This window comes from Mobula birostris, chromosome 6 (assembly GCF_030028105.1).
Source record: "Mobula birostris isolate sMobBir1 chromosome 6, sMobBir1.hap1, whole genome shotgun sequence".
NCBI lineage: Eukaryota > Metazoa > Chordata > Chondrichthyes > Myliobatiformes > Myliobatidae > Mobula > Mobula birostris.
Genome location: NC_092375.1, coordinates 184385612 through 184398176, shown reverse-complemented (window position 1 = coordinate 184398176; position 12565 = coordinate 184385612). Strand labels below are relative to the sequence as shown.

Here is a 12565-nt window from a genome sequence, read left to right as displayed (position 1 = left end):
GTGGAATTAAAATGGGTGGTCACTCGGAGATCCTGCTTTTTCTGGTGGACGGAGCATAGTTGCTTGGCGAAGCGGTCTCCCAATCTACGTTGGGTCTCATCAATATGTAGGAGGCCACACTGGGAGCACCAAATACAGTAAATGACCCCAACAGACTCACAGGTGAAGTTTCACTTAGCCTGGAAGGACTTTTTGGGGCCCTGAGTGGTAGTGAGGGAGGAGGTGTAGGGGCAGGTGCAGATCAGTGGGGAGGGATGAATGGACAAGGGGGTCACATAGGGAGCAATCCATGCAGAAAGCAGAAAGTGGGGGGTTGGGGTGGGAATGATATGGGGTCCTGTTGGAGATGGCAGAAGTTGCGGAAAATTATGTGCTTGAAGCAAAGGCTGGTGGGGTGGTAGGTGAGGACGAGATGAACCCTATCCCAGATGGGGTGGCGGGAAGATGGGGTGACGTGCAAAATGGAAGAGATGCAGTTGAAGGCAGCGTTGATGGTAGAGGAAAGGAAGCCGCTTTCTTTGTAGCAAAACATCTCGTTTGTTCTGGAATGAAAAGCCTTATCCTGAGAGCAGATGCAGCGGAGACGGAAGAGTCAAGAGAAGGGGATGGCGTTTTTACAAGTAACAGGGTGGGAAGAGGTATAGTCCAGGTAGCTGTGCAAGTCAGTGGGTTTATAGTAGACATCAGTAGGTCAGCTGTCTCCAGAGATAGAGACAGAGAGATCAAGAAAGGGAAGAGAGATGTTGGAAATGGACCAGGTAAATTTAAGGGTTGGAGGCAAAGTTGATGAAGTCGAAGAGTGCCCATGGCTACAACTTTTGCTTGAAGGAATTGGGAGGATGTCCAATCCCTATACACTTCCAACCCCACCTGGAAGGCCTCAAAGCTACCCGTTTCTTTCTGGACACCAGACCTAACCAGTCCTCCACCACATGGTGGAACTGGTCCTCACTCTCAATAGTTTCGTCTTTGGTTCCTCCATGGGCACTCACAGGGGTTCTAGCTATTCCTGCCTTTTCATCGTCTACATGGAACAGTCTCTGTTCCAAGCTGAAACTGGTGTCACTCCCCCACTTTTCCTATGCTACATCGACAACTGCATTGGTGCTGCTTCCTGCACCCATTTCAAACTCGTTGACTTCATCAACTTTGCCTCCAACGTCCACCCTGCCTTCAAATTTACCTGGTCCATTTCTGACCCCTCAATTTCTCGAACTTACAGTAACGCCCCTCCCCCTCTCACCATTCCCCTTTCCAATTTCCCTCTCTTACCTTATGTGCCCATCACTCCACCCTTTCTTTCTTCCATGGCCTTCTGCCACCTCCCCCCCCCCCCCCGGCTTCTACAGCATGCATCTCTTTCACTAGTCAACTTCCCAGCTCTTTACTTCACCACCCCCACCCGGTTTCATCTAGTCCCTTGTGTTTCTTCCTCCCCTTCCCCCTTCTTACTCTGACTCCTCAACTTTTCTTCTCCAGTCCTGATGAAGGGCCTTGGCCTGAAACATCCACTGTATTCTTTTCCATATTTGCTGCCTGGCCTGCTGAGTTCCTCCAGCATTTTGTGTGTGTGTTGCTTGGATTTCCAGCATCTGCAGATTTTCTCCCGTTTGCAATTGGCCCAAAACATTTATTTGGTTTCCCTTTCCAGAGATGCTGGCTAGCCTTTTGGGTATTTCCACAATTTTCAGCTTTTATTTAAAACCTTTTCAGTGTCCCCATTGTTTTGCCTTGATTTCCATGATGGTAGTTGTCATTTTACCATTTCTGCTGATAGCCTTTACACCAGGGGTTCCCACCCTTTTTTATGCCATAGGCAAATACCATTAAACAAGGGGTCAGTGGACCCCAAGCTGGGAAGCCCTGCTTTACACCCTTAGGATAATGACCCATAAAATATACAACTTTAGAAATTTTATACATTGAATAGACATTGCTCAAGTTTTGTTTAAAAATATTTTTAAATCTAAATTTAACCACAAAATCTAACCCCAGGTGAAGTTTTATTGAACAAGGATGTCATTAAAACAACACACATAAAAAAATGCTGGTGAACACAGCAGGCCAGGCAGCATCTATAGGAAGAGGTACAGTTGATGTTTCGGGCCAAGACCCTGTACCTCTTCCTATAAATGCTGCCTGGCCTGCTGCATTCACCAGCATTTTTTATGTGTTGCTTGAATTATCAGCATCTGCAGATTTCCTCATGTTTGTGTCATTAAAACACTTTTAAGATCATCAACATCCCCATCATCACATGCCATGTCATATGATGTGGACAGTCATGGTTTATCCATCCCTTAATCTGTCTACCAAGCGAGGAATCGTTGCCTGTGGGGAAGACCCCCTTCATGCTGTTGCTCGATTGGCAAATTGATTTCTCTTGACAAGTATTTCTACAGAAGTAGTTTGCCATTGCCGCCTTCTGGGCAGTGTCTTTACAAGATGGGTGACCCCAGTCATTATCAGTACTCCCTCAGTCATTATCAGTACTCTTTAGAGATTGCCTGGCGTCAGTGGTCACGTAACTAGGCTTTGTGATCTGCACCAGCTACTCATATGACCATCTACCTCCTGCTGCCATGGCCTCACGTGACCCTGATGGGGGGGCTAAGCAGGTGCTTCACCTTGTCCAAGGGTGACCTGCAGGCCAGCAGAGGGAAGGAGCACCTTACACCTCCTTTGGTAGAGACCTATCTCCAATCTGCCAACCAATCCTTAAGATAATGATGCATGAAAATTTACTACTTTAGAAATGTTATGAATTGAATAGGTGTTGCTTGAGTTTTGTTTAAAGATATTTTTAAAACCTAAATTTAACAATGCAAACTAAACCAGGTAAAGTTTTATTGAATTAGGATGTCATTAAGTCACTTTTTTTCATTGCAGCTCACGAAAAATGGAACGGTGGAATCTGAAGAGGCCAATACACTCACGTTAGATGATATTTCTGATGATGACATTGATCTGGATAACACGGAGGTAGATGACTATTTCTTCCTACAGCCATTGCCAACCAAAAAGAGGAGGGCGTTGTTACGAGCTTCGGGTGTTAAAAAGATTGACGGAGAAGAAAAACATGAGCTGCGTGCAATTCGAGTGTCCAGGGAAGATTGTGGCTGTGACTGTCGAATTTATTGTGATCCTGAACTTTGTGCTTGTAGTCAAGCAGGGATTAAGTGCCAGGTAAGCAGTAACTTGTTATGTAGAAAAATCAACAGATTTAAGATAGCTGCAAATATATTTTTATTATTTCCTGTCTCGGTTCATGATACAAATACTTTTATTATGTGGTGCAAATCAAATGAGCATTTGTTTCCTTGTCCCAGTCTGGTTCAGAGTATTTCTTATGGAGCCATAAAAAAGTACAGCACAGAAACAGGCCCTTTGGCCCATCTAGTTCTGACCAAACCATTTAAACTGCTTCAACCTGCACCAGGGCCCTAGGTCTCCATACCCTTATCACCCTATACCTATCCTTCTCTTAAACATCGAAATTGAGTTCACATGCACAACTTGCGCTGTTTTCTCTTCCGCTTTTGCTCCCAACATTATTTCATTTTATGAACTATATGTGGAGCAGAATGCCCACTTAGAGAGCTGTTGCCCTCACAGATCCAGCAGTCCGGGTTCGCTCTTGACCTCTGGTGCTGTCTGTGTGGAATTTACATGCTCTCCCTGTGACTATGAAATTTCCCTCCAAGTGTTTTAGTTTCTTCAGAGTGTTCTGGTATCCTTGAACATCCCCAAGACAGGTAGGTTCATCAGTTACTGTAAACTCACCCCGAACCTGAAAAGATTGGAAAAGATTTGTGGAAATAAAATAGGATTAGTATTCTTTGATGCTCGCAGTTCTTAGCTCATTTTTCTTTTGAATGACTAGAATATAAAAGCAAGGATGTAAAGCTGAGGACTTATAAAGCACTACTGGAGCCTCACTTGGAGTATTTTGAGCAGTTTTGGGCCCCTTATCTAAGAAGGGATGTGCTGACGTTGGAGACGGTTCAGGGGAGGTTCACAAGGATGATTCCAGAAATGAAAGGCATCTGTACTTGCTGGAATGTAGAAGAATCATTGAAGTCTAACAAATGTTGAAAGGCCTAGATGGAGTGGATTGAAGAGGATATTTCCTTTGGTGGGGAGTGTAGGACCAGATAGAACAACCTCAAATATAGAGGGATATCCATTTAGAACAGAGATGAGGAGGAATTTCTTTAGCCAGAGGTAGTGAATCACTGGAATTCATTGCCATAGGTGGCTATGGAGACCAGGCCACGGGGTGCATTTAAAGCAGAGGTTGATAGGTTCTTGATTAGTCGGGGTGTGAAAGGTTACAGGGAGAAGGCAGGAGATTGGGGTTGAGAGAGAAATGGATCTGCCATGATGAAATGGCGGAGCAGACTCCATGGGCCAAATGGCCTAATTCTGTTCCCATATCTTATGGAGTGGAATGACTGACAGGCCTAGATTTTGGTAAACAAAGTAATTTATAAAAAGCGGCCCCTGCAATACTCTGCAGTTTGTGTGTGTTTTTAATTGAGTCATACTTTATAACTGATGAAAAATCCACCAGCTTTTTCTATCATTAGAATTTAAAACTAACATGAAATTCAAGAAAAATGAATTAATACACAGAAGTCCTAAACACACTTCCGATAATCTCCTGTTCTTTCACAAACATTCTGCCACTGTAGAATCATGCAGGCTCGAAGGGCCGAATTGCGTACTCCTGCACCTATTTTCTATGTTTCTATACCTAAGAAACAATGAAAATACTGAGTTGACCTCATTGTAAAATGCTCCAAAAGTGTTAAACTCACACTGTGGGGTGTGAGTTTTTTTAAATTGTGCATAAAATCATTACTTAGACAATCAGCAATTTTAAAAAGTAATTTTATATTTGTGTATTTCAAATGTTATAGAATATAGTGAACTATTTTAAAGATATTTTTGTCAGAGCTCAGTCCCTACATTTATTCCAAATGTTCCAAAGGTTATTAAAATTCTGTAAAATGTTTAAAATGTTAGCTAAACATCTTGCTTTTCACAACATTTGCTGCTTGTGAAATTTCCCAGTTGTATTTGGCTGTTCATCCTCACTGATGTTAGATGCCAACGCTGTATGTGAATTGAAGGCAGATATTAGTGCACAGAAATTCCACGTCATGGAGATAGTTACAGTAGCTAAGGGTTCTCTCTATGGTCATTGGTGAATACAGTTGCTTAGCTTCTCCCTGTCGAGTTCAACTTATTATCATTACTTAAAATCATAAGATGTAGGAACAGAATTAAGCCATTTGGCCCATCGAGTCTGCTCAGCCATTTCATCTTGGCTGAACCATTTTGCCTCTCATGCCTTTTCCCCGTATCCCTTCGTGCCCTGACTGATCAAGAATCTTTCAACCTCTGCTTAAGTATGCATAAACAATTGGTCTCTGGATGTCACCCATGGCAATGAATTCCACAAATTTACCACTCTCCGGCTAAAGAAATTCCTCCTCATCTCCATTCTAAAAGGATGCCCCTCTATTTTGAGACTGTTTCCTCTGGTCTTAGACTCTCCCACGACAGGAAACATCCTCTCCAGATCCTAAGGAGAAAAAATCAACTTTTTATTTAGTTAGTTAGCAATACAGCGCGGAGATGGGCCTTTGAGCAACCCCTGCCAAACCCGAAACCCTAACCTAATCACAGGACAATTTACAATGACTGATTAACCTACCTGGGACATCTTTGGACTGTGGGAGGAGATCGGAGCAACCAGAGAAATCCCACACATTCCACGGGGAGGCTGTGCGTGTCACTGACCTGTTTTTTTTCATTAAAAACAGATGAGAAGTAGGATTTGAGAGTGGGGCTGCATAACATACTGCACTAAGAAATGAAACCAGGAAAGCACACAGCATTAACTGCTACAGAGTGCAGTATATTAGACATTAACGTGGTTTTTTGGGGCCCCAGGGATGGAACCTATAGCCGTGCATAATAATTGATATGTACCATTTTCCCTAGGTGGACCGTATGTCTTTTCCATGTGGATGCACAAAAGAAGGGTGCAGCAATTCAGCAGGCAGGATTGAGTTCAACCCTATCAGGGTACGGACACACTTTTTGCACACAATAATGAAGCTGGAACTGGAAAAAAACCAGCAGCAGCTTGGAATGGAGAACGGTTTCTCGGGAGATGTGAATGCCCACACTGGCCACTTGGTGCCAAGCCAGCAGCCCCACGACTACCCTGTCACAGAAACCTTTGACATTGAGAACGAACCGGAAACGGCGGTGATGCACCTGCAGTCAGCCGAGGATCTGGATTGGCAAGCGGATGATGACGAGGAAGAGGAGGAGGAGGAGGAGGAAGAGGAGGAAGAGGAGGACGACGATGGGAGTAGTCTGTGCAGTGTCATCACAGACTCCAGCATTCAGAGCTTGGCAGCCAGCGAGTCAGACGAAGAGGCAGACAGCAAAGTTGTGGCACAGCCTGAGGCCGTTTCCCTTCCATCTGTGTTATGTTATGCTGATGGCACTTCTGTGCATGATGGCACACCACTAGAGGCTGTCCCTTATTATACTAATTCGTCAACACTGTACTATCAGATAGAGTGTAACGCCACGGCTACCACCACTGCCGTTACCACCAGCACCACAACTGCTGCCACGGACCGTGGCAACGAGCCTTTCTGCGTAGAAGCCACCTTAACCTCAAACTATACCGAGAGGAGTCAGGAGACTGGAGCACTTTCTTTGGTGCCTTACGGTTCAGCTACAGATCAGTACATTGAATACACGCAACAGCAGCCAGAGGGAAGCTTTACCAGTGCTCACTACCCCATTACAACACCCTCGGTGATCGTGTGTTGTCCCTCAGCACACGAAAACAATGCACAGTGTAACGGTTTATACTCTGAGCAGCAGCCCAGCCACTCTCGAGCAGAGCTACAGAGCTATTTAAATAACCACATGCAAGACGATTATGTTGCAGCTTCAAACGGGGATGTTTATGCACCCAAGCAGGTACTGGAAAATGCCATCATCCTCCCAGAGGGTAGTGCATTGTTAGAAGAGACAATCAAAAACATCAGTAGTGGAAGCTCTGTCTGTTTAGTTTGATCAGTTGCTGTCACAATGGGGAAAAAACTATTTAATAGTTTACAGTTTTTAAACAGTCATCACCTTTAGTTCAACTGATCAGTAGTGGTGATTAATACCACTTAATTTCTGTGGTTTAAAGACGGCAAAAATGTAATTGGAAATGAGTTTCATGCACAGCTGTGAAACACTGCATTAAACATTGTGATTTAATGTAAGCCATTTAAGTCACTAATAATTTATTTGACTTACTAATGCATTTTAACTGTTAAATAAGCATCACTGATAATGGACACCAAGTCAGCCAGGTTGCATCTTCCTTCTTGGCTTTTACTCAATGTGACAATCTCAAAAAAAAAATTTAAATAAGGTCCCTGTTTTCATCAGAAACGTGGAAAGATTATTTATGTACTGTACATGTGAAAATCGTGAAAATAATTTGTGAATTTATTTATGCCAGTCAGTGTACAATTACGTGAGGTATATGTTAAATATTTCTTTGATTAATGGCAAGGGAAACTGATAATCCAATTTGTGATAACAGCAAAGATTGTTTGAAATGATCAAGACGTCATTTTCACTTAAGGAGTTATTTTGAACTGATTACGTAGACAGCTCTTTCTTTGCTGTGTTTTCATTTAGTACTCAATGGAATTGTAAAGGCAGAACAACTGGCAGACAAGCTAAACTCTATAAAGTGTCTCTTACGTGTGGGGAAACGATCCCAAAACAGAATCTTCTATTTCAGCTTATAGCATGTGCAATGCTGAATGAGAAATCCTGTATTGCCCCACAACTAATGACCACATTGTGCAGATAACACATTAATACTTCTGTGGGAAACACAGAGAAGTGGTAGTGAGGAGAAATCTATTCCTGTTATCACCAATCACTAAAAGAGTATATCACTTCTGTTAAGCAAACTTGAGTGAAATCGTTACTACAGAAGAAAGATTCTGCTCTTTATAGTTATTGTAACATTTTTCAAGTTAAGATTGAATTTTTTAAAGAAAGGGAGTCAAGAGGTTTTATCTGGCAATGTATTTCTATTTTGTGTCACTCCTCTGTGATTTATAATTAACAGTGTAAATAGTACTGCCAATGTCTAACTGCATGAAACAGGTCACAAAATGGAATAGTGCAGACATTCAGATGTAGCGAGATGACAAATTTTCAAGAAGCAATTCGTGCAATGTTTGATCAAGTCCTGGCTTTTCAAAAGGCATTCCAGGAAAACACTGCATCACAAATTCCCTTTAGGGAGTAATAATGCTTATGGAGTGGGAAGAAAATATACAGGCAACCCTGGTGAAGGTCATTTGTTCTGAGAGCCTCATTTTAACACTTCATTATATGGTTCCTGATATCTTTTGACAGCAATCAGAGGGGTGTGAAGTTATGCCTGAGGTGATGGAAGTACATCCTTTCTTGGTGACAAGTTCATTTTACACAATACATCTTACTTTAAACACTACTCCTGCTCAGTGTGTTGCATTAGTGTATAAAAGCTTGAATTTTAGGTGGCGATTTAACAAAAAAATATTGAAAGGTTCAAAAAGTCAAAGTATGATTTTATTTTTTAAAATAGTCATGCACTTTAAATTCTGTCCAGTTATCAAACATATCTTAGAGAAATTATCTAGATTGCTTTGAAAGCTAAATTGGAGCTTTGTCATTAATACTGAAATTTATTTCAGATTTGACATGTAAACAGAATACAATCATAACTGTTCATTACTTGTATACATTGTGCTTGTATCAGAAGGAAACAAGTTGCTATCTCCAATCAGCTGGAACAAGTGTTCAGATTTCCAAATTGGCATTTTTTTAACATTTCAAACCCAAATGCAACTAAAACTTATTAGTTGTAAATTCTGAATCTGATATCAATTATTGGATTAACTTGTATTTTTTTTAAAAAGGGCCAAAATTAATTTAACAATGAAGAGATTTGTTTAAAATACAGCTTTTAAGAGGCAGACAAGCTTTAATTTTCAGTATTCTTTATAAAGTGAATTAAAAAAAACAGAAGTAGATTACTGCTTAAAGTAGTCAAGTCTTCGAATCACATTTTGAAACATGGAGGTTAACCTGTTCTATAATTTTGCTAGACTAATTTATTTGCAAACAAATGCAATCATCTCTGACATGGTTAATTGCTCTGATGGTGTAGGTAAGTGCCTGATCCAGGTCTTGCTGTTGGTCTGTTTTCTTCTGGCAGGTCAGCTCCCAGAACTTCAGCCTAACCCAAAGGCTGTCTCAGCACAGACGTCTAACTACACTTCTGAAGCAGCTTTGATGGGGGCTACACCTCCACCAGTTACCTGCCTGAGCTAAATGACGGTCCATGCTACAGGTTTTGGATAACTTTGCATTAACAGTCAGTAAAAGATAATTTCATGTTAGCATTTAACATTTCAAACTATCCATTTCCTGCCACTTGTTACCTCCCATTCATCTGAATGGAAACTACTGTCTATGTGCAGGCATAAATCTGACAGTGGATTCATAGCACAGTGACAGCTGCAACAGAGTGGAAAATACTACCATAAACTTGTATTAGTGCTGCAAACTCAGAAATCCAGAGGGAAACTTCAGTAGGGATGAGAAAATCTACTCTCCTTTAACATATTTCAGAGAATTATAGTTAAAATTGTCATGTATAATATTCCATTGGCTGAACCTCCAACATATGCAACTAATATTTAGATATTTTACAGCTTAAGGTTACAAACATTCTTTACCTTTCAAATTATTTGTGATTTACTTGTACTACTTCAGGCAACATCAAGATTGCAGCATTTTTTTAAAACAACTTACAATATACTTTGCACAAGCACCTATCTATGAACTGCAGTATTTACAAACATCATCCTTGGCTCAATAACCTTTGAGACATTCAAAATAAAACTAGGAAAAACTACCAGGCTGAATGATTGATTTACTACCTGTGAAGCTCAAAGGTTCACAACCTGGGGTCGGTATTGTTCCGTGGCATAAAAAAGGTTGGAAACCCCTGTGTTAGATCATGTTGCCCTACCTAAATAGAGCTTATCCTTTTAAGTTTATAGTGGACCATAGGAGCACGATATGTATACAAGAGATTATGAATGAATAATTTGGGTGGTCAGTAGTTCAAGGGACAATTTCAGATATGATTATTACAACTAGATTTTCTTTCTCAATGCTTTGTTAACAGAAATCACTTCAAGCACTGGGTCTTGAACAGTACTTTGTCTAGTGCACTGAGGCCATTAAGGGAAAGGAAAGGTGTGTTAAAGAAAAAGCTGTTGTTCCAGTTGTTGATGACAAGTGTTAATCATATATAAATCACAAATTGTTCATTCCTTTATCGTTAATTGTACAATAATTCATCCTGGAAGAAAACTGCAGAAAGATAGTTTTCCATATGCTCATAGAAATTTTTTTTTAAGATCAAAATGGACCTAAGTTTATATGACAGCTAATACGTTTCAAACAGACTGCTGTTCCAAAGGACAATTTTTGGACACTACTTTATATTTTGCATAAATATGAGAGGAATTAAAATATCGCATTAAATTTTACAACTCAAATTTGACAAGCAGTTTAGTTGTCTCATGCAGGATCCTACCATACAGGCAATACTTTGCATTGCTGTTTTAAAAAAAATTCTGGAAATTGCATTTTATACAGTCTACCTGTGATCCCAGTTTTGCCAAAAGAGAAGGTAGGCGACACTACTACACAATTCCAAGAACTGAAATCAAGCTGGGTCTTATATATTGTAATAAAATTTTTCCCAATAGCTGTATACTTGGTAGTATTTATCTGTTCAGTATTTATTATGAATGAATAATGCAGACATTCGATGTATTTATTGTGGTTTGTTGCAACAGTATATTGCAAATTCATATCTGTAACCTTTTTTGTTGCTAGTACATTAGTGCTAATTGTTATGGCTGTATGTATTATATGAGCTTTAGTTTTCCAATGTCTACTTGTTTGTATTCCAGCTATTGCAAGGTGCAGACTTGATACTTGTACAATTAACTTGCATCTTTGGGACCTGTAAAAATTAGACAATGTATTGTTTCAGAAGTTCGTTGTCTTCTTTGCACATACAGCTGTTGCTTATAGATGGTCAGACTGTGAAAATTCTATGTCTTAATTATTCTACGTTGCTGTAGGAAATGAGGCCAAAATACAGAACTGAATGAATTTCCATCACTCCCATCTGGTACTTTCTTTTATACACTTTTTCAGCAATAATTATTCACTGGCAAACATAGTCGAGTTGATAATGAACACCTTACAATTTATAAATTGGTGGTAATTGTTGTAACATGCACGAAGTCATGAAGAGATGCAGCTGATATAAAAGTAGTCTTTAATTCAACAAATGACATGCTCTGGAGGAAAAGGCCTGTTCAACACGATATTACATGACATTTTATACGCTAAAGACCAAAGGACAATTCTATAGTTACAATCAATCTACAATGCTTCCTTTGAATTGCATATAATCCTCCCATCTCCTTTGCACGCGTGCCCCAGCCACCCAAAATCAATGTTAATTGAGCTTGTCCTGTTTTCAATTAACTGCTGTCCACAGCTCTAGGGAACTATTCTCCAGCAATGTATTTTAAATTTAGTCTACAATCCAGATTTGGGTCTAAAGATTGGTTGCTGAAATTAATATTTGCTACATACCCTAATTCCAGAATATGCCCTAAGAGTAATCATAAGTGCAGCTGACTCTCTCCTCTTTCTATTTCCTCCCACAAATTCTGAAAGTTACATGATGGAGAGATAATGGACAGGTAATCAAAAGTTCAGTCAAATAGGTAGATTTTAACACAAGAACAGGAGGAAGTCTCTGAGCCTTCAATTGCCTTCCACATCTTAATGAGATTATGACTGAACTAATTTTCTGTCTTATCCCTGACTATGTTTTCATTATCAAAAATGTGTCAGTAGTAGCATGAAAGTTCAAAGTTTATTTATTATCAAAATATGTACAGGTATATATTATACAACCTTGAGATTTGCCTCCTTACAGACAGCCACAGAACAAAGGAACTCAAAAGAACCAATTTTTAAAAAGTCCATCAAACACCCAATGTGCAGAAGAAAAAAAACAAATCATACAAACAATAAAAGCAAGTTGAACTGGCCTGTCCTTTGTCTCCAGCCCCGACACCCTGACCTTTTCAATCTGACCTACCGGACCCAAAGCGAAGAGTGGAACTCATAGGCAAATGACATTAACTGCCTCGAGTTCCAAACACAATGTATCATTTCTTCCCCTCAACTTACCCCTTGAAGGCCTGACTCTACTTTTTAGACTAGGTGATCTAATCACTAACATGTTTTCTCTCTACCTTACCAGTTCTCTTTCAGGTAAAATAGAAAACCTACAGCACAATACAGGCCCTTCGGCCCACAAAGCTGTGCCAAACATGTCCCTACCTCAGAACTAACTAGATTTTACCCA

General features: G+C 40.3%; 1 protein-coding gene across 5 annotated transcripts in view; it reads left to right on the top strand.

Annotated features, from left to right (window-relative positions):
- The window catches only part of csrnp3 (cysteine-serine-rich nuclear protein 3), a 235708-nt gene extending 224445 nt beyond the window's left edge, over positions 1–11263 (top strand). For all 5 annotated transcript variants that reach the window (XM_072262045.1, XM_072262043.1, XM_072262044.1 and 2 more), the window contains 2 exons: positions 2890–3186; positions 6013–11263. In XM_072262045.1, coding sequence (XP_072118146.1) covers positions 2890–3186; positions 6013–7110 — 1395 coding nt within the window. In that variant the 3' untranslated portion in view covers positions 7111–11263. The remainder of the gene's footprint in view (positions 1–2889; positions 3187–6012) is intronic.
- Positions 11264–12565: the final 1302 nt, after the last annotated feature.